Source organism: Lissotriton helveticus, chromosome 8 (genome assembly GCF_964261635.1).
Source record: "Lissotriton helveticus chromosome 8, aLisHel1.1, whole genome shotgun sequence".
Classification (NCBI taxonomy): domain Eukaryota; kingdom Metazoa; phylum Chordata; class Amphibia; order Caudata; family Salamandridae; genus Lissotriton; species Lissotriton helveticus.
In genome coordinates this window covers 617,966,126-617,986,305 of record NC_136069.1, presented here as the reverse complement: position 1 = coordinate 617,986,305, position 20,180 = coordinate 617,966,126, and the positions used below count along the sequence as shown (strand labels likewise).

Here is a 20,180-nt window from a genome sequence, read left to right as displayed (position 1 = left end):
ATCACTACATCAGCTTCTGATCCAAAAGCGCCAAGATGCTCCCTGGAGTGATAGCGCGCTATAGAAATGTTTTGTTACATTACATGTTGCATTACAGGAGACTTCATAAGAGCTGCAGTGGTAGTTAAGGGAACCATAATTGGGTCAGTGGCAGATTCCTTTCCTGTCCCCTCCCCGAGCTGAACATGGTGCCAGTGCATCATTTCTGGGTTGGGAAGCAATCTGTCAGAGGTGACCATTTGAGGACTCTGGTTTCCAGCGATATCTCAGCTACATAATAATCATCCGGTGTTGAAAGTTATCCTCTTGGCTTTGAAAGCCTATTTCCCATCCATCAAGGGACAGCTGCTTTAGGTGTTCACAGATAACACTACCGCCATGTTTTATTGCACCAAACAGATTCGTGTGGGGTCGTGGACCCTGTGCCAAGAGGCATTGCATCTCTGGACTTGGCGGGAGCATCAGAACATTTTCATGGACATGCAGCACTTGGTGGGATCTCTGAAGCCAGGGTAGACTCACTCAGCCACCAATGCTTTGCGCATCACGAATGGTGTCTACACCTGGAATTGCAGAAAGATCTGTTTCAAGAATGGGGAGAACCTTGGCTAGATGTGTGCACCACCTCAGAGAATATGTTAAGTCAGCTCTTCTGCCCTCTAAGGTTTCCAACGTGGTTCTCCTTCAGAGACGCGTTCCGCATAAACTGCAACCTGGGACTTTTGTATGCCTTTCCACAGACACCACTCTTGCCTCTGGGTTTTCAAGAAAATCAGGACCTACTAGGGCCAAGTTATCCTGATGGCCCCAGCCTGGGCAAGGAGAGTTGGGTATCTCAAACTCCTTAGCTGAGGCATCAGTCCTCCGATCTGGCTGCCTCTCCGGGAGGATCTCATGTCACAACAACAGGGCTGGGTTCTGCTCCCAAAGCAGTGCATGCTCTACGTTCAAGCATGGAGATTAAGTAGTAACAGTTGAATGCCTTTGATCTTCCCTCTGAGATTTGTGATTTCATCTTGGCAGCCGGGCATCCCTCCACAAAGACTAAATATTCTTGCAGTTGGGACAAATTTGTGGCTTGGTGCTCATCCCGTAATTTTGATCCCATTTCTGCCTCTTATTAAAAAATGTGCCTGCCTGTACATCTTTCTGCCCATACCACTCCTGTCCAAAGTTCTCAAGAAAATCAGGAATGACCAGGCTTAAGTTATTCTTGTGGTGCTGGACTGGGCATGGAGGGTCTGGTATCCTGAGCTTTTCCAACTAAGCATCGATCCTCTGATCAGGCTGCCCCTTTGGGAGGATCTTCTGTCACAGCAGCAGGGGTGGGTCCTCCACCTGAACCTGCAACTCTGCGCCTTCTTGCGTGGAGATTAAGCTGTGAAAGTTGACAGCATTCAACCTTCCTCCCAAAGTTTGCAATATTATTTTGTCAGCCAGGCGTCCCTCCACCAAGACGGAATATGCCTGCCAATGGAAGTTTGTAATATATTGTACAGAGAAGTCTATTGACCCTCTTTCTGCCTCCCTAGCTGACATTTTACTTTTCATTTAAATCCTTGCCCTGCAGGGCTCTGCTCTGGGTACTCTCGAAGGGGACCTTTCAGCCCTGTCTGCGTTTCTGCGGCTGCCAGACAAACCCTCTTTGTTTAAATCTCCCATTGTAAATAGATTTCTCAAAGGCCTTGTACGTATGTTTCTTCCTTCTCCTTTCATCATCCCTCAGTGGGACCTTAATTTGTGTCTCGCCTTTCTAATGTGCACTCCATTTGAAACTCTGCACAATTGCCCCCTCTGGCTGCATACTATCAAAGCAGTCTTTTTTAGTGGGAATTGCTTCTTCCAGGAGGGAGAGCAATTTCGGGCTCTGTCATCCAGGTCTCCTTACCTGACCCTCTTTACTAATTAGTTTGTGCTACGCACCAGGGTCTCTTGGTTACTGAAAGTGCTAACACCTTTCCATGTGGTGCAACCTCTCACCTTGCCCCCTTTCTACGCTCTTCTCCATCCCTCTAAAGTAGGAAAGCAACTCCACTGCCTGGATTCACAAAGAGCAATGTCCTTCTACCTTGACCACACTGAAGAATTCCGTGTGGATGCAATGACAAACTGTTCGAGGGGTACGTGAGAGCTAAGAAAGGTTATGCAGTGCAGAAGAGGAGTCTCTCAAGACGGGTTGTCCTCTGCATCATGATTCGCTACACTCTGGTGGTGCAGAAGAAGTCTCCTGAGGGCTTAAGAGCTCATTCTACCAGAGCAAAAGCTGCTTCCACGGTTATGCAGTGTGGAGTTCCAATACTTTATATTTGTCAGGCATCAACGTGGGCATCACTGCACACGTTTACCATGCACTACTGCCTGGACAGTCAAATCCGCTGGGACGGCCTTTTTGAGCGCTCTGTCCTGCAGGACTTCCTGGTCTAAACCTTTCTGTATTCCCGTCTCCGGGTATGGTATTTCTTGGGTGTCTATTCATAGGTAACGAATCTACAGCTAGATGTCTCTATCAGATGGACAAGTTACTTACCTTCGGTAACGTCTTATCTGGTAGAGACATAATCTAGCCGCAGATTCCTTATGGACTCACCCATCCTCCTTGCTCTGCAGACAGGTTTTTAGGGCCAGGGCTAGTCCCTTAAAGGGCCCTAGTTGTTCAAAATACACTAATGTCAGTGCACTTCATGGCTCCACACTTCTGGTGTGGAAAGTCGTAAAATGTAACTGCCGTCAGCTCACCGAGGTGGTGCGTATATAGGTGACGTGGACGTTACTATGATGCAGGCATGCGTCGCCAACACCTACTGGCACGTTTGGCTATTGTTCACAGAAATAGATTTTGCCGGATCCTGCCTGACTACTGGGAAACTCGAATTTAAGGAATCTGCGACTAGATTGTCTCTACCAGATAAGGCGTTACTGAAGGTATGTGACTTGTCCTTTAGGTAGACTGAGCTCAAACATAGTGGATAGTAATTGGAGCATCACATTTCACTCTGATTAAAAAGAATAGGTTGAATTAACCAGTCATTTCTTCTTCCGTAAAATGTCTCTTTATTTAATGTTGATACTAAATTGAAACCACATTGTTCCTACCTTTCGAATACATGTGATTTTGTATGTATTTATAATGTTTTATGCACAATTTGACTATTTGAAGGCTGTGGACGGTATGCTGGTGGCCAGGGCTATAACAGCATTGGACACTTCTGTGGCGGATGGGCTGGTAACTGCGGGGATGGTGGAATTGGAGGAAGTACCTGGTACTTGGTGTGTGATCGATGCAGAGAAAAGTATCTCCGTGAAAAGCAAGCTGCAGCCAGAGAGAAGGTATATTTTCTTTAGTTTATTTTGCAACGTAAGTGATGAACTGTTGAAGATTCCCACATTAATGTATGGGAAATTAGGCATGTCTATTACAAAGATGGAGATGGCACATTTGACTGTTGGTACGGTTGTCATACCTATGAAAGGCTCAAATTTGCTGTTTCTGGTACTGCTCCTCAGAAGTAATGCCACTTCGGTACATTGGTTTTATGGCTAGCTATGGTGAAGAATCGGTCAAAGCAGTGATCTGAGATCCTCGATCTTAGGTCCTATGTGCTTCATTATTCTCTTGAGAAACATGTTGGTTGACTGGAATATGTCCTCTTCAACACCAGCAAATACATTGCTGCTAATGCTAATCCATTACGAGCTGTTTTTAATCCCTGCAAGTGCCTTTCCGCTGGTACCACTTCTGACCCGAGTGCTGAAGAAAATCAAGAGCGACCGTTCCCAAGGCATTCTTGTGGCTCCGGACTGGGCACGAAGAGTCTGGTAGCCCGAGCTCTTGAGCATGGCCATTGATCCTCCGATCAGACTGCCTCTTCTGTAGGATCTCCTGTCACAGCAGCAGGGGACAGTCCTCCACCCAAACCTTTCCAGTCTCCACCTCCTTGCGTGGAGATTGAGCGGCGGCAGTTGACAGCTTTTGACCTACCACCTGAAGTCTGTAATGTAATTTTGGCAGCCCGGCGTCCCTCAACCAAGTCTGCATACGCCTATAGATGTAACAAGTTTGTGGCATGGTGCACAGCAAAGGCTGTGGATTCCCTTTCTGCCCCCTTTTCGGGGGTACTCTGGTTCATCCTCTCTTTAGCCCAGCATGGCTCTTCTCTGGGCACTCTTAAAGGCTACCTCTCAGCCATATCTGCCTTTCTTTGCCTTCCTGATCAGTCTTCTCTTTTCAAGTACCCTATTGTAAAAAGATTTCTAATGGGCATTACTCATCGCTTTCCTCCTTCTCCTTTCATAATGTTCCAGTGGGACTTGAATCTTGTCTTGAAATTCCTTAAGTGTGCTCCCTATGAACCTCTACATAACTGCCCTATCAGACTCCTTACTCTGAAGACTGCCTTACTTGTCATTATCACCTCTGCTTGCAGAGTGAGTGAACTTCAAGCTCTTTTCTCAAAACCTCCTTTTCCTGCTGTTCATCCTGACAAAGTAGCTCTTAGCACAAGGCCCTCTTTTCTTTCCAAAGTGGCTTCTTCTTTTTTACATAGGACAGACCATCACTTTGCCCACCTTCTTCCCACCTCCGCACCCTTCCAAAGAGGAGGTGAGACTCCACCATTTGTACCTAAAATGTGTGCTGTCTTTCTATATAGACCTCCCAAAAGATTTCAGGGTGGACAATCAACTCTTTGTTGGCTATGTGGGCACCAAAACGCACCACCTCTCGATGATTTGTCCTATGCATTAAAATCTGCCACTCCTTAGTGGAAAAAAGGAATTTCTAGTGGGTGTGTGTGCTCACTCACCGAGGGCTACAGCAACTACTACTTCCTTGGGACGTGGAGTCCCAGTCATTGACATCTGTCAGGTGGACACATAGGCATCCCTGCACCGTTCACCAAACATTATTGCCTAGACAGCCAAGTCCGGAGACACTGCTATTTTGGCTGTTCTGTTCTCCATGACTTTCTTGTGTGAAGTCAGTTTGCTGACCCACCTCCTGGGTTGGCATTGCTTGGGTATCTATTATAAGGTAAGGAATCTATAACTAACAGGCTCTTTCAGATGAACAAGTTACTTACCTTTGGTAACAATGTATCTGTTAGAGATATATGTCGTTATAGAGTCTTTACCGCCCTACCCATCCTCCTTGTTCTGCGAACTGACTTCTAGGGATAGGGACTCCATTCCAGTGCCCTAGCTATGTGCACCAGTGGTCAGTGTCTTGCATGACTTTGCACTTCTGCTGTGGAAAGTCGTGTCAGAACGGACGTCAGCGAGCAGTGGCGGTGTCGAAGTAGGCACCGCAACGTTGTTACGATGACCACAACGCCAACGACTGACACAGTTGTCTGGTGCCACCTACCGATGTGCAGGGGTACTGCTAAAGAAAAATCTCCGGATCCAGTCGGACGTCTGGGGGTAATTCTAAGGTAAGGAATCTATAACTAACAAATGTCTCTTATATATACATAGTTACCGAAGGTAAGTAACTTGTTCTTTAATATCACCATTTCACAGCCCTGGATTCGTTTTATCTTCTTTAATGCTTAAACAACTGCACAAAGTATTGTGGATGGCACTGAGAAGATCAGTCAGTTGTGCAACTCTTGGTTTTACATGGACAAGATAGCTTGCCCAAAGATTGCCCTACTGCGTCTTTAACTCCATGCAGAGTTGGGTTTTAATTGGATGCTGTATACATAGACATTAATATAAGTATATGTATCTGATAGAGACTACTAGCCGCAGATTCCTTAACGTAGAATTATGCCCAGACGTGAGACTGGATCCGGAATTTTTTTTGCCACAGCATCTCTGCGTGCCAGGGGATGGCACCACGTGAATCTGCCCTGACGTTGTCGGCAGACATGACGTTCCCACACCGGCCTGCTGACGTCAGTTTCCTTCTTTTCCGCGTACAACGCCGATTCGGAGTGAGTTCCCTTGACCTGTTTTCAGGCCTCTTTTAACGCCTTTGCGTTGGGAACAGTGTGCAAAGCCTTCGGGTTTCAAGGCGTGTGCTTCTTGTATGCGTCGGATGTCGGCGACGGACCCTCACCCTATTTGTATGTGGTGTCTGGGCGAGCACCTTGATTCTACGGATTGTGATGCTTGTCAGCATCTCAAGCCAAAGTCCCGGCGGGGGTGCCGGATTAAATTGCTTTCGGCCCGTTTGTCCAGATCGGTCTCGTCACAGCGTCCATCCCATACCTCTGAAGGATCCAGAAGCCACCAATTCCGGCTGCGGCATTGTCCTTCACCGAGGTCCCACGAGCGTCGCTCGCCCGCCGGTAAGTCCTGCAGCTTGTCACCTAGGCCCTGTCCTCGTTCTGCAGAGGGCGCGGGTTCCTCTCGGGACGTGCGCCCTCGCCCGTCGCCACCCTATCCGCCGTTTCCTGGCCTTAGGGTTACAAGGGCCCAAATGACGGCCTACGCTACGGCTCTGCAGGCTTCTTTGGGCCCCCCTCCTCTTCCTGAGATGTTTGCGGATCCCTCGCCATGCGTGGGGCCTTCCCACGACTCGTCCTCGGATTCGCCCCCGGGTCCGACAAGTTTCGCTTCAGGTTTTGGAGGAGTGGTGTCCTCGAGGTGCGGCCCTACGGAATTAACCTCTTCGACCCACAGTGCCCCTGCCACGCCGCAAAATCCCACGGGGTTCCCTGTGGTGTCACAGGAGGTCGCCGGGACTTATGGCTCGTCCCCCTCGGTCCTCTGGGCAGGCGGCTGGCTTACCGGAGGCCAAGCCGACGCCTTAACTCCCTGGCCCTGGCAGCCCCGCGGGTGGAGGCCGGGACCCGGGGTGCCTCCCCGAGTCCCTCTCGGTCCTCTGCGCAGGCCATTCATTGGCTGCTTCGACTCCGACCCCGCCCCATGCTCCTATGAGGCACGTGGCGGTGGAGGCTGACTCGGCACGCCTGGTGGACACTTCGGCACCGATCGAGGGCGCACAGGTGCCCATGTCGGACTCCCCGGCGCCGTCCTGACGTCGGATCGTCAACTCTTATCCGAATGTTCCTTCCTCTACGGAGGATTGTTGTCTCCTTGTCTCTTCTTCACCGGAGACTGGACGTCGCGTCGTTGCCTTTTCTCCGGCGGCTTCCAAGGCGGGTTCAACGCCATCTCCGCGTCCACAGCCTCCGGATCCGCTCTTCCACACCTCACAGTTGATTGCCCTGCGGCTTCTCCGCCTTCTCCAGAGACCCCTCGGGCCCCTCACTCATCCATGGGTCTTCCATCCTACAGGGGTTGTCAGTTTCTTCCTTCAGCAGGGCATGGCGACGGGTGATTTAGTTTTCAGACTTCGCCCCCGGAAGAGTTGCTCTCTCCCCCACAACGCCCTACTGAGGCGAGGGTAGCCTTTGTCAGGGCCATTTCCACAGCCACAGGCATTTTGCAAATGGGCAACCCAGTCGCTTCACTCCCAACGGACCACTTGTTGGAGGTTATTCACCAGGGCTCTGGTCAAGAGGAGCTGCTTCTTCCATTTGAAGCTTCGCTCCACAACTCTCTTCTGGGGCGTCCAGCTATGGGGGATCCGGTGCCTCAGCCGCTCCTCCACCGCCCTGCCCCGCATGATCCAGTCTGTATTTTTTTCCACTCATCTGCCCAGGGCCCTGTCTTGCAGACTGCTTTTCCTTCTTTGGCTTCAGTGTTTCTCCCTCCGTCACGGGAGGCCCGGTGGTTGGACTCCTGGGGGCGTAACATTTTTGCTTCCACTAGTGCTGCTCTGCGTGCGCTCAACACACTTTGTATGTTGGCCAGTGCTACCCCGGCCTATGGAATTTCGTGGAATCCCTTCTGTCTCGCCCCTCCCACGAAGGTGTCCGCGCTGATCTGCGGCACCATGTGCTGGATGGTCAGGAGTTAGCTGCATTTATTCTACATTCGGCCTTGGATGTCTCTGATTCTCTTGCCCGCGCTATGGCAAGTTCTGTGGCTCTTCGCCGTCATGCTTGGTTGCGGGACAGCGTCTTTCCGGAGAATATTTGGGAGTGTCTTGTTGACCTACCTTTTGATGGGATTCTTTTACCCACGCGGACTCCTCTATTCAACGACTCCTTGCGGGGCTCCGTCCCCGTCCCCGTCCCCCTCCCCCTCCATGAGCTTCGGCTTGTCGGTCCTCAGGTGTCTTATGGGAGGCGTTTATCCCACCTTTCTCTCTGGGCCTAGTGATTCGGTTGGCCCGTCTGTGTGCTGTGTGTGACTTAGAATGCCTTCAGTTGGCCCCTCTGTACTTTTGGCTCCTGGTACAGCCCTTCAGTTTTTGGGGTGTGTGTTTTTTGGCGGTTAGTGAAACCGTATAGGTCCTCAGGTTGGACCAAGTGTGTATTAATTTATTTTTGGCTGATTGGGGAAGCCACCTGCGGTGATACCCTCAGGTCTTTTATGTTCTTGTCCTCTGCTGCTGGTTTCCCTAAGAGGTGTTCCCCTGTTTTGTTTTGTGACGTGTCATACCCTAGGTGGGGTACCTGTTCGCTATTGTATAGCTCTGTCCTAAGCTGGGCGGGTGTGGATACCTTCTCGGGTTCCTCGCGTTTCCTGGCGTCACTGTATACCGCTTTGTGCGGTCCCTTTTTTCTTCCGCCTTAGAGTCTGTCCTGCTCAGTATCCGATGGTGTTTCTATCTTTCTTCTACAGGGATTGCCAGGCGTACATTTTGCCCTTTGTTCCTGCGGGATATCTGCTTCTGTGCGTTTTGCCTTCCCTCTTAACCCTCTGGATTGCCAGACTGACTTTTGTCATGCCGTCTATGGCGTCGTGTCGTGGTGTTTCCACCTTATTATCCGATGTTTCGGCCTGGTCCTCTGCCTGGTGTTCCAGGGGGGGGATAAGATATTTCAGGTGTTCTCCTGTGTTCTGGTTGATGGCTTTAGGTCTGTACTACATATTCTCGCTTCCCGGGGGTCGCTGTTCTGGGCACACTACTTCGTAGTGTTTACCAGCTGCCTGCTGCGCACTCCTGGTCGTTATGGTCCACCTCCGTGGGCCTCACCGTGTACCCTTGTGCTCCTGTCCCTTGCTCTGCTGGAGCTTTTTGCGACTGTGTCTTCCTTCTCACGTGTGCGCTTCGTTCCTGCCTTGTCCCCTTTCTAGGGGCTGATGCCCGTTCAGCTGTCCCCTTTGCTGAGTGTGTTCTCCTGAGGCGGACTCTGCCTCCGTTTCCACCTCTTCTCCTTCGATTTTGCGGGTGGTTCTTTTCTTCCTTTGGTACTCTTTTGGTGCCATCTGTCCCTCCGGGTTTTCTGGCGTATGCCCGTTGACCCTCGGGTAGGCTTTTGGTATCCTGGCCTTCCCTTCTCCTGGTTCTTGCTTACTTCTGCTTGGTGGGGACTGGGCCGTCCTTCCTGTCCCAATGACACATTCCCTGTTGGGGCCCTGTGTTCTTCCAAGCTGGTGAGTTTTCTCTCGCAGACCCTCCTCCCCTCTGGTATGGCTAGGGTATCTATTCTACGTTCAGGAATCTGCGGCTAGTAGTCTCTATCAGATGTACAAGTTACTTATCTTCGGTAACGATGTATCTGGTAGAGACGATTCTAGCCGCAGATTCCTTCACGACCCGCCCTTCCTCCCCATTCTGCGAGGACCTTCAGCTTGGTCTTCTGCACTCGCCTCCCTCCGGGTGGTTTTGTCTTCTGCGAGTGCCCTCTTTCACTTCCTCCCTGACGGGATGCTTTGTTCTATTTATTTGTTCCACTCCTTTCTTTCTGGTAAATGGACGGTAGGTTCATGTGTACTTCTGCATCCCTACACCTTGGTTATTCCAGTGTGGGGTCTACTCATAATCTTCTCTCTTTTTTCATTGCTTGGGGTTTCTGACTCCTCTGCAGTCCTCTGAGTTGGGGTCTCTTGTCTGTGACTCAACCCGTAGCTCTTTAGAGGGAATACGACCCTCCTTGATGGTGTTGTCTTGGGGTAATTTGTCGTTACTCATCTGTTCCAGACTTGTTGTCCTTCACTGTTATAGATTGTGGTTGCAGACTTTCTGCTATGACATTTTTCACATGCTTTTCTGCCTCCAGGGAGGATATCGCCTCCGCTTTGCAAGGTTCGTTCTCAGAGCGGTGCTCTGCTCCTTCCCTTCCATGACTTTCAGTAACACAGTGCCTGGCACTATCCCAAATGTTGCTGTTCTTCACCATTCGCTTCTTCCCTTTGTGTTTTCCTGATTTTTTTCGCACACTGTTCCCATATTCTCAGTTTGTTTGTGATGGCTCCGCGTTGTGGCGCAGAAAAGCTCCCCGAAGAAAACGGACATCAGCGCGCCGGGGTGGGACTTATGTGACCTCGCTGACGTCACGTCCGCGGACAATGTCAGGGTGGAGTCACGTGGTCCCCCCCCCCCATCCCGGGGCACAGAGATGCTGTGGCAAAAAAAAGTCTGGATCCAGTCTCACGCCTGGGGATAATTCTACGTTACGGAATCGAAGGTAAGTAACTTGTACTTTAATATGGAATTGAACCTAAAGTATTGTTGTCATTTCCATTGCGGGTAGAGATAATAGTGCAATATGAATATGACTATTTTATATAAAGAAGCATAACACACCGTTGCATTAATACCTGGCACACTTAATGTATCTTAGTGAATCTCGTCCATTAAGAAGACATTGTATTAACTGTTTTATTTTCAATAATACTTGCACACCCATGTTTCAGGGCTGGTTAAAGTTTTGTTTGAAACTTTAAGGGGTCCCACAAGCCTCAAAAGTGGACTAATGTTACATTCTTGTGTGCCGCTACCGAAACGCCTTGGTTTTTGGCATGTGCTCATGTGAGAAAAATTTGCCACTGATTGATCTACTTTTTTTTATTAATTATGGACTCTTTCTGCCCTAGGGTTTGTATAATTTAACTTTAAAGGAATACTGCAAGGTTTTATTTCCTGTGTTTTTCTCCAATACCATTCAGCCTATTTATCGGCTCATTCAAAGAGCAGCAGCAATCGGATTAGGGCATGTAGGAAGTTGCATATTTATATAGTATACAAAAAAGAGGTACACTACAAAAATTCCATGTATCCCCTATAAGTGTACAGGGGCTTGCTCTAGCAATCCAAATGTACTCTGTTAGGGGGTCGTGTAGTCGAGCAGCCTTAGGCTTATCAGAGAGGAGTGTTAGACATCTGCTGCATTCACACAGTTAATAAATGATGCACACAACTCTATAAGGTGATCCACACCAATGTATATAAATAACACATATTTATATACTTTTAGGCACCAAAATCATCACAATCTGGTGAGTACATTTCGAGTTAGATATATTTACAGTTTTCAAAAGTGGACACAATTTCTGAAGCAGTAATGTTATCCTATAGAGGAAGGGTATATGCAAGTACCTTACAGCAACTTAGAGGACCAATCTTCCGGACTTAGTGAGTATGAAACGGGGTCCAAGGTAGCACCAGCGGGTCACGTCAGTCAGCACTGGGGTGGCCGAGTGCAGAGGTGCAAAACCACATTTAACGTCAATGGGGACCGGAAAAAGTGGCTGGGACTACGGGGACCAGTCTGGCTGAGCCAACAAGGGGGCTCAACTTAACGATGCTTGGGGACACCTTTGTCCTCTTCTCTTCAGGACGGAGTGGCTGTGTGCAGATCTGTCCTGGGGCATCTTTTTTTGTCACCAGAGACACTCGCTGTAGAGGAGGCCTGCACAAGAGGCTGCAGGTGACATCAGGAGGTCCACAGTTGGCAAACCCAAGGTGGGCTTCGGTTTTATGGAGGTTCTGGGGACCACACTGGCACTGTTGGCCCACTTCAGCGGAGACTAGGAGGCACAAGTGCAGTGGTGCTTTCCGATGATGGGTTTTAGCTATCTGAAGTCCTGCGGGATGCAAGGGAGCAGCTCTGCTACTCCACGTGAGTTCCTGGGTTTTGGGTAAAGGTTGTCAGTCCTCCCTGGCTTTTAGAGGCACAGAAAGCTGCAGGACAAATGGGTTTTGGCGCAATTTTCGAGGACAGCAGACAGGCCATCAGGTTTGGCACCAAGTCATCTGCTGGTCTTCTGTTATTGCTTTTACAACTCTTCAGCACCTGTATTCTTTTTTTCAGGTCAGCAGGACCTATTTTTGTGTTGCCAGGGGCTCCCCTAAATCCTAGATTTATGGGTGTTAAGAGAGTGCAGGGTAGTAGCTAATGGGCTACCTACCCCTGGGGGTTACTACGCCCCCTCTATAACCACTTCATGTGGGAAGTGGGCATAACCCTGTCCTAGAGTCCCTAATTCTGTCATCACAAAGATGCTAGACTTCTAGATCTTGTGTCCACATCAGCTAGCCCACCTTAGGGATGGACCTTGCCTGAGGGTAAAAACGCCTATCTGACTACTAATTTTCCTGCATGGCCAGGCGCAAATATGGGTCCTGGCCAGGCAAGTGGCATCACCTCTGAGGGAAGCCAGATTTTCATACCAAAGGTGGCGGGATCTTTGAAGCTACCTGCCTTGGAATGCTAATTTACAGGTAAAACACCTTCTATGGAGGAGGCTTTGATCCTGACTTCCTGAGAGCGTGGACCCTCACCCCTGGGATCAGAAACTAGTCTGTGGTGGCAGCTGGTCAGAACCAGTCAGGCAGCACACTAGTAGTTGGTAGGTTTCTAGGGGCATCTCTAAGGTTCCCTCTGGGTGCATATATTAATACATCCATCACTGAAAGCAGTGTAGGTTTATTAATTCAAGATGTTTAATACCAAACATCCTAGTTTTCATTGAAGCCATAATGTAGCTAGGGAACTCGTTTATCACCAGTGTCCAGCACTTGTATTTAAAATAACTACCATGGTCACTTGTACTGGCAGTAATTGAACTGACCAGCACAGGGGGATATCAGCTCATGCAGTTATGTCCACACTTGTAGATTAGTCTACCCAGCCTTAAGGCTGTAAGGCCTGCTGTAGGGCTGACTTACCTGAACTGCATGCGGTGTCTGCATGCATGGCACACAGGGATGTGTGCCATGTCGTGTTTTCACTTTTGTCTACACCAAGACACGCAGCTTGCAATGGCTGTCTGCATGAGTTAGGGTAGCACAATACAGGTCACACTTAGGGACCTTCTTCAGTAGTCCTGCCCTAGGTACCTGGGATACCATTTTCTAGGGGCTTACAGGGGTGTCAAATGTATTGCCAATTGGGATAACAATTGTACAGTTTTAGGGATAGAGATCTGGCACTGGGGATCTAAATAGCTGGAACCCAGTGCACGTTTTGCCAGAATACCATTCAAAACGTCGGGGTGACCATGTCAAAAAGGGACACTTTCCTCCAGGGCACAAGCAAGAGTTTTCACTTGAGTAAGGTTTACAATTTGTACAATTAAATTGCACTGATCATGCAAGTTTCACTGTACAAATTTCTGCCGGTAATACTCGATTACATTTTTGATGGAGGAGGGAGGTGAGAAGCACAATATTTTTGAGTTTTGCCATTCAGACAGGCGAAACGATAAAAACGATTGCATTGTCTCCCATTTTGACCTTCAGAACTGATCATGATGTAGTTATACCACACGTGGAAAAACTAATTTCCCTGCTATCATACATTACCTGTGTTTTTACCACATTGTTTCACTGCAAACCTCATAATGAGGGCTGTAGGAAAGACCCGGGTAGATTTTGTTGACTTCTCAGTCAAAACACTAGGTGTCTGGTTAAAAGGTAATAAGTTACAGGACTATGATGAGCTTTATAATCTGATTTTGAAAGAGCATCTGTTAAATAACTTGTTCCTGAAAAGTTGCATCAGTACCTGGTAGACCTAGGTCCATTTTCTCCCCAAGAATTGGGAAAGATGGCAGACCAGTGATTGAAGACTAGGGTAACCAAGACAACTCATGGTGGGAGTGACCAAAAGGAAGGTGTTACTAAGCCCCCAGGGAAAAGATGGTGACCAATATAAAGATAAAAACAAACATTCTTCTAAAGGCCCCCGAAAACCTGTTCAGGAGGGTGGCCCAAGATAAGGGGACCAAGGGTGTGTACCATGGTAAGAACTGGGATCCCAGGAATGCCTGGAGCTTCAATTGCAAAACCAATGGACATCGAAATGGAAACTCTATCTGTCCCAAAAATAATCCCCCTTAGTGCACTTGCATTTCTAATACAGTGGTAAGTCTCCAAATGGGATCCCAAGGGTGCCCTGACCATGCCAGAGAGCACACACTCTGGCATGGAGGGCGTGGAGAAGCGTGGCTCAGTGGTTAGAGGCGGCAGACCCGGAAGCTGAGATCGGCTGTGGATCAGGGTTCGATTCCCCGCCTCGGCGGGTCTCGGGCTCATAAATTCCACGGACTCGATAATTCTCGTTCCGGTGCCTACTCGACTCACGGGGTCACACTCTGCGACTCTGGGCAATAGCTTGCTTAATCTCCACTACGGCCCCTCGCGGCGGGATGCCTGGCCTTCACCTTGTGGATACCCTGCCGGGGTATCTCACAGGGGAATACCAGGACGGGTTCCCTAAGCAAGCGCTTAGATACCGTGTCGGTGATTTGCGCTGTATAAATACATGAACATTTACACTGAAGCAACTCTAGTCTCAGAGGGTGCAGTGGATGGGGCTGCCCTTGTCGTATGGTTTCCACTTTCCCAGTAGGAATTGTTTGTTGGACAATATACAAATTGGGATGGTGCCAGAATGATTATATGCACCCCCCCCCCCCAGAATATGTTGGCATATAGTCCTGCTAACTCAGTGTGCCACTACGAGTACCCCTAAACCTAGTAATGTGACAAATAGTTTGGGCCACTTCAGAACATGACAAACATGACTCCCCAAGGAATCGTGGTAACAGATCAAGAACCTTTTTGCACAGTCACTCGTGCATACTTAGGAAGGTACATAAGAAATACACAAACGGATGTTTCAATATTTATCGAAGACCTACAAAATCCGAGATGTCAGATAAGGAACCTAGCAAAAAAAGGAAGGATTTTCGCTCAATCTGAGTCGGAAAATCAGCAGAGTCCCCTCACTCACCAGGGTTTCCTCTTGGTGACATGCTTCATTATGGGGGCCATCTCAATCCGCTGCGGATTGAGGCGTGCTACTATTTGCGATGTTACGTAGGAGCACTTTAGTGAGGAACTATGTGTAGTGCAGTGATGTTGTGGAGTGGAGTGAGTAAAAATACCTAACTAGTGGGAAAAATCACTTTATTCTGGCTACTAGTCGGTATGTCTAAAACGGGGTGAGTTACTAGGAGGGCCCCACCTCGAGAGGTAAAGGCCGCGGCACAAAAGATATGACAAGCCAGGCACAGCTTGTCACCACAGGAGGATAATTAAAAGAACCACCATATTGAAGCAACATATGTTGCAAGACAAGTGACTAGAAGTGAATGACCACCAGAAAGTTCACTACACACACCCTCCAGAGATTAAAGGACTGTAGCACCAAAGAGAACCCAACCGAACCGACTGTCATAGAAAGAAGTAGGCACAGGCGTGGGCGGTGGGTGGGAATTAAAAGCAGAACGCCACGTGTGAGGAACAAAGGTGGAGCAACATGAGAAGGCCGTGAAAAGTATATACCTCAACCACCTAAAAACGTGGACGCCGTGGAGAGCCAAAGGACTCGAAAGCCGAACAACACCCCTGTGCCTCAGGAAGGTGCGAGAACACGCCACCAACCAAACACTAGGACGGAGAGGAGGCCGGAGGTCCTCACGGAGAACAACACACCCTACCCCAGTGTGAGGTGCAAGAGCACACCTCCGGAAGACTAAGGCCACCAGAAACAGTAGGGCTAGGTGGAAAACCACCATATGAAAAGGCCTTCGCAGAGCAGGGAGGATGGGCAGGCGTTGAGAAATCTGCGGCTAGACTGTGTCTCTACCAGATATATTGTTTTCGAAGGTTAGTAACTCTTCCATCTAATAGACATTTAGCCGCAGATTCCTTAATTTAGAATAGATACCAAAGCCATACCCCATCGGAGGAGGGTCTGCAAAACAACCACCAAGTTCCAGGAGAACATATTCGTCAAAAGGTGGATGAAACACAGTGGGAACCTTAATGTCAGGGCAACTGACATTAGACCCAGAAAACTCTGTAAGGAACATGACAACGGTAGAGCATACCGCCTGAACATACACCACAGCGGATGCCAAAATGATACAGGAGACAATCAGAAGACTGTCCGGCTAAGAACTGGAGCCGCAACAGTAGTCCCGTGTGTGTAAGAAAAAACACCCATCAAATGTGTACCCCGAGGACATGCGACAACAGTGGCAGGGCCGATCCCAAAGTCTAGTGCCAACAGAGACAAAAGAGTCACCATCGAGCAAAAGCTCAGTAGGTAGGCATGCAGCCAAACTTACGAAAGGTACCACTGTGAGGGGACAACCCGCACAGCCCCAGTAACACATAGTGGACACTATCCCGAAGGAAAGAGTGAGCAAGAAGGCCCGAGACTAGGGCAAAAAGAACCTAGTATGCAAGCACCCCAGTGTCGTGTCAAACCTACGACATATACACAGAGACAGGAATGTTGCCACACATACGTGAAGTGACGAAACCCTAAACGGGGGGTCGCACAATCAGTGCCACTGCACCGGTGTGCAGCACAACAGTCAGAGAGCGCAGATAAAACAACAGTACCCTGCGGGGGAAGAAACCTGGTCTCCCGTAAGGCAGGCAAGAACATAGACCACGATGCGGCCAGTAAAAGATTGAGAAAAGGCACAGACAGAAGCCTGTCGCCAAAAGGCATACACCACCATAGACAGACACCGTCTACCAACAAGGAGAATGTCAAGAAGCAGAAATGCACAGTAATGCTACCTAAAGAAGCAACTGTGCCAGAAATGGGAGTAGGAACTAACCCCCAGAAAAACTGCTGGTGGGGAGCTCAACACAAGTGCTACAAAGGTGAGTAAGAACCCACACCCTGAGAAACAGCTGGGCTGGAGATCAGATTCGGCGGCAGAAAGTCATAGACATGAGCCACACCTTGAAGAACTAAGAAATATGCACATGGCAGGAGCGGAAAAACCGAACCCCCTGTCCTGCAAGAAGTAAGGGACCGGAGACCCCGCTAGGGAAGTGGGGTAGGAGTCAACACACAGCCGAGACAGAGCCGGCGGGAACTTCCCTCGCCATAGGCAAGAACCCCGATAGCGCCTGAGCCACAAGAAAAGACGTAGAGCACAACCTGATTGCACCAATACGGCGAGTATTCACAGAATACAGAACGGAACAGAGGGACCTGCCTCCCAGGGGTGTATGTCCACCTGAAGACCGATAAGACAGACACAGTGAGGCTGCAAGAACACGCCAGGAAAAAACAGGCGTGATAAAACCCCAATGAAACAGGAGGGAAAGATGCCCCTACTGAGGCAGGGATGTACTATTGACCACCCGTAGATGACCCATTGTAACCCCCGTAGAGATACCAACCCCTTGGATCTCACCAGAGGAGACATCCTACAACAGTAAAAAGAGTCAACTTGCGGCAAAACTTCCCGGGTAAGGAAGAGTCGCAAAATAACTGCCAACAAATACCCCACATAGGGTAAGGCACACCCTACAAAAGAAGGATTCCTCTTGAGACAAGCTCGTGGGCAGAGGCTCAAAAGAAAGGTAAACACAGCTAAATCAGAATAAGGAAATAACACGGCTGAACAGCCAAGCAGCTCAGAAAAGCTGTAACCCGCAACGGGTACAGAGAGGAAAGTGACGACACCGTCACAAAACCAAAAATCCTCCATGACGATTAAAACCTTGGAAGACAAGCAAACAGACAGGAGGCGCCTGACCGCTGAATCAGCATGGGCGTCAAAAAGAGTGACCCCATCAAATGGTAGATCTCTAAGCCGCTCCTGAACATGTTCTGGTCTTCCCAAACACCCTTAAATCTATTATTTAAGGGAGCCTCTGGCACCAGGAAATCAGATCCTGCTGATCTGAAAGAAGATGGACCCTTTGCAAAAGCAAGAACAGAAGACCAGCAACTGACTTGGCACCAACCCTGCTGGCCTGCTTGCTGTTCTCGACAATTGCGCCAAAGACGACTTGAAAACCCTGGGTGGACTTCCAGCCCTCACCCAAGACTTAGAAACTCCAGTGGAGTAGCAGAGCTGCTCCCCTGCATCCTGCAGGCACCCCAGAAGATCTCTGAGGACTCCGGCCTGCCAAAAACCTGACACCCGAAAGTACCTGTGCCCCCTAGCATGAGATGTTCTGTTAATGCTGCCTTGGACCCTGGATCATACTTATCTTAAGCCCCTGAAGATTGGTCCCATAAGTCGTTGTGAAGTACCTGTAAGCAGTATATGACTTAACTCCATAGGATAATATAACTGCTTCAGAAATTGCAACAAGTGTCGCTTTTTGAAAACTAAAAACGTTTCCATCGCAAAACTTACTTACCTGATTTTGATAATCCTGGTGCCAAATATTATATAAAGATAAGTGTTATTTTTATAAATTGGTGTGGATCTCCTAATTGAGTTGTTTGTACCATTTATTGACTATGCATGTATTGCAGATGTCTAACACTCCTGTCTGATAAGACTAAGGCTGCTCGACCACACTACCTCCTAAGAGCACACCTTGGGATTGCTAGAGCAAGCCCCTGTCCACTTATAAGGGATACCCAGACTCTTTGCTCCTTGCTCAGAATACCTCTTTTTGGTATACTATATAAATAGCCAGCTTCCTTCTAGGGCCTAAGGCAACTTCAATATTAATTGGCTTTAGGCTAGAGTGCCTTTCTTAGAAGCCTATTTCTAGCACTAATATGGGCGTTATCCGTAATCTACATGTTTTTCGATGCAAACGCACCCTTTTTTGTCTGTGAAAAATATTCTGTAATTCTGCTATCTTACTTTTGGAACGGGTTCTATCCTACCTGAAGAGGTCTGTGGGTCACCAGAATCTTTAACTGTGGTATACAGTTTTATCTGATAGAGACTACTAGCTGCAGATTTCTTCACGTAGAATTATCCCCAGGCATGAGACTGGATCGGGAAACTTTTTTGCCACAGCATCCCTGCGCGTCGGGGGCGGGGCGACATCATGCGACTCCGCCCAGGTGTCGTCCGCATACGTGACATCAGCGAAGTAACATAAACCCCACCCCGGCATGGGTACGTCAGTTTTTTCCTTTTCCGCATGCAACGCGGATCCGGTCTTGCTGCGGGTCTGTTTGGGGCCCTTTTTTCTTCACCATAATTGTCTTCAGTCTGGTGGAACAGTGTGCAAATGCCTTCGGGCTTCAAAACCTGCATGTCGTGTGGGCGTCTTATGTCGGCGACGGACCCTCATCTCATTTATATGTGGTGTTTGGGGGAGGATCACGGCACCACTGATTGTGAGGCGTGTCAACGGTTGAAGCCGAAGTCGCAGCGGGAGCGCCGAATGAAACTTCTATTGGTTCGTCTCTCCAGGTCGACCTCCCCTCAATCAGCTTTGGCAGACGGCTTCAGCTACGGCCTTGGTCGTCGTCCTCGTCCTTCTCCGATGTCGCGAGAGCGTCGCTCCCCGGTTGGTAAGTGTCGCAGTTTGTCCCGGGGGGGGCTGGTAATCGGCCTTCCGGGGCGTGGGCTCTCCGAGGGTGATGAGGCCCCGCGTGTCGTCCTCCTATCCACCGTTTCCCGGTGAGGGGACGTCGAGAGTTCAGATGGAGCCATACGCGGCGGCTTTGCGGACCTCACTGGCGTCTCCTCCTCCTTCTCCTCCTGGGGCAAGGATGGATCCCTTGCCTCGCCTGGGGCCCTCTACGGCGCCGCTGGCGGCTCCGCCGCTGACTGGTTGGGATCCAGGCGTGGAGGATGTGGTTGTTGGGATGCGGCCCCTCTGGGGTCCCTCCTTCAGGCCACGGCGTCTCTGCCTCGCCGCAAACTCCAGCGGGAGTCCCTGTGGTGATGCGGGAGGTCGCCGGTGCTCGGGTCACATCCCGAGCCCCGCTCGGCCCTCTGGGCTGGCGAAGGCCTCGTCCGAGGTTGAGCTGACGTCGCCAAGGCGCCAATGCCTGCTTCGGGCAGCGCCACAGGGGTCGGTGACCTCTCCTCGTCCCGCTCTGGGTCGCGGTGGGGTAGGACTCCTCATCCCCCTCTAGGCCCTTCTCGTTCCTACCCGTAGGCGGCTGCCTCAGAGGGCGAGTGGGAGGTTTATTCATTCTTGACGCCACCGCATGGGTTGCCGGACCGCTTCCTCAACATTCAGGGCCAAGGCCGTC

The 20,180-nt window shown here is 49.6% G+C and overlaps 1 protein-coding gene across 5 annotated transcripts in view; it reads left to right on the top strand.

Moving 5' to 3' along the window:
- MYCBP2 (MYC binding protein 2) overlaps positions 1-20,180 on the top strand; it is a 1,909,483-nt gene that overhangs the window by 1,329,101 nt on the left and 560,202 nt on the right. For all 5 annotated transcript variants that reach the window (XM_078657470.1, XM_078657469.1, XM_078657471.1 and 2 more), the window contains one exon: positions 3,158-3,327. In XM_078657470.1, coding sequence (XP_078513596.1) covers positions 3,158-3,327 — 170 coding nt within the window. The remainder of the gene's footprint in view (positions 1-3,157; positions 3,328-20,180) is intronic.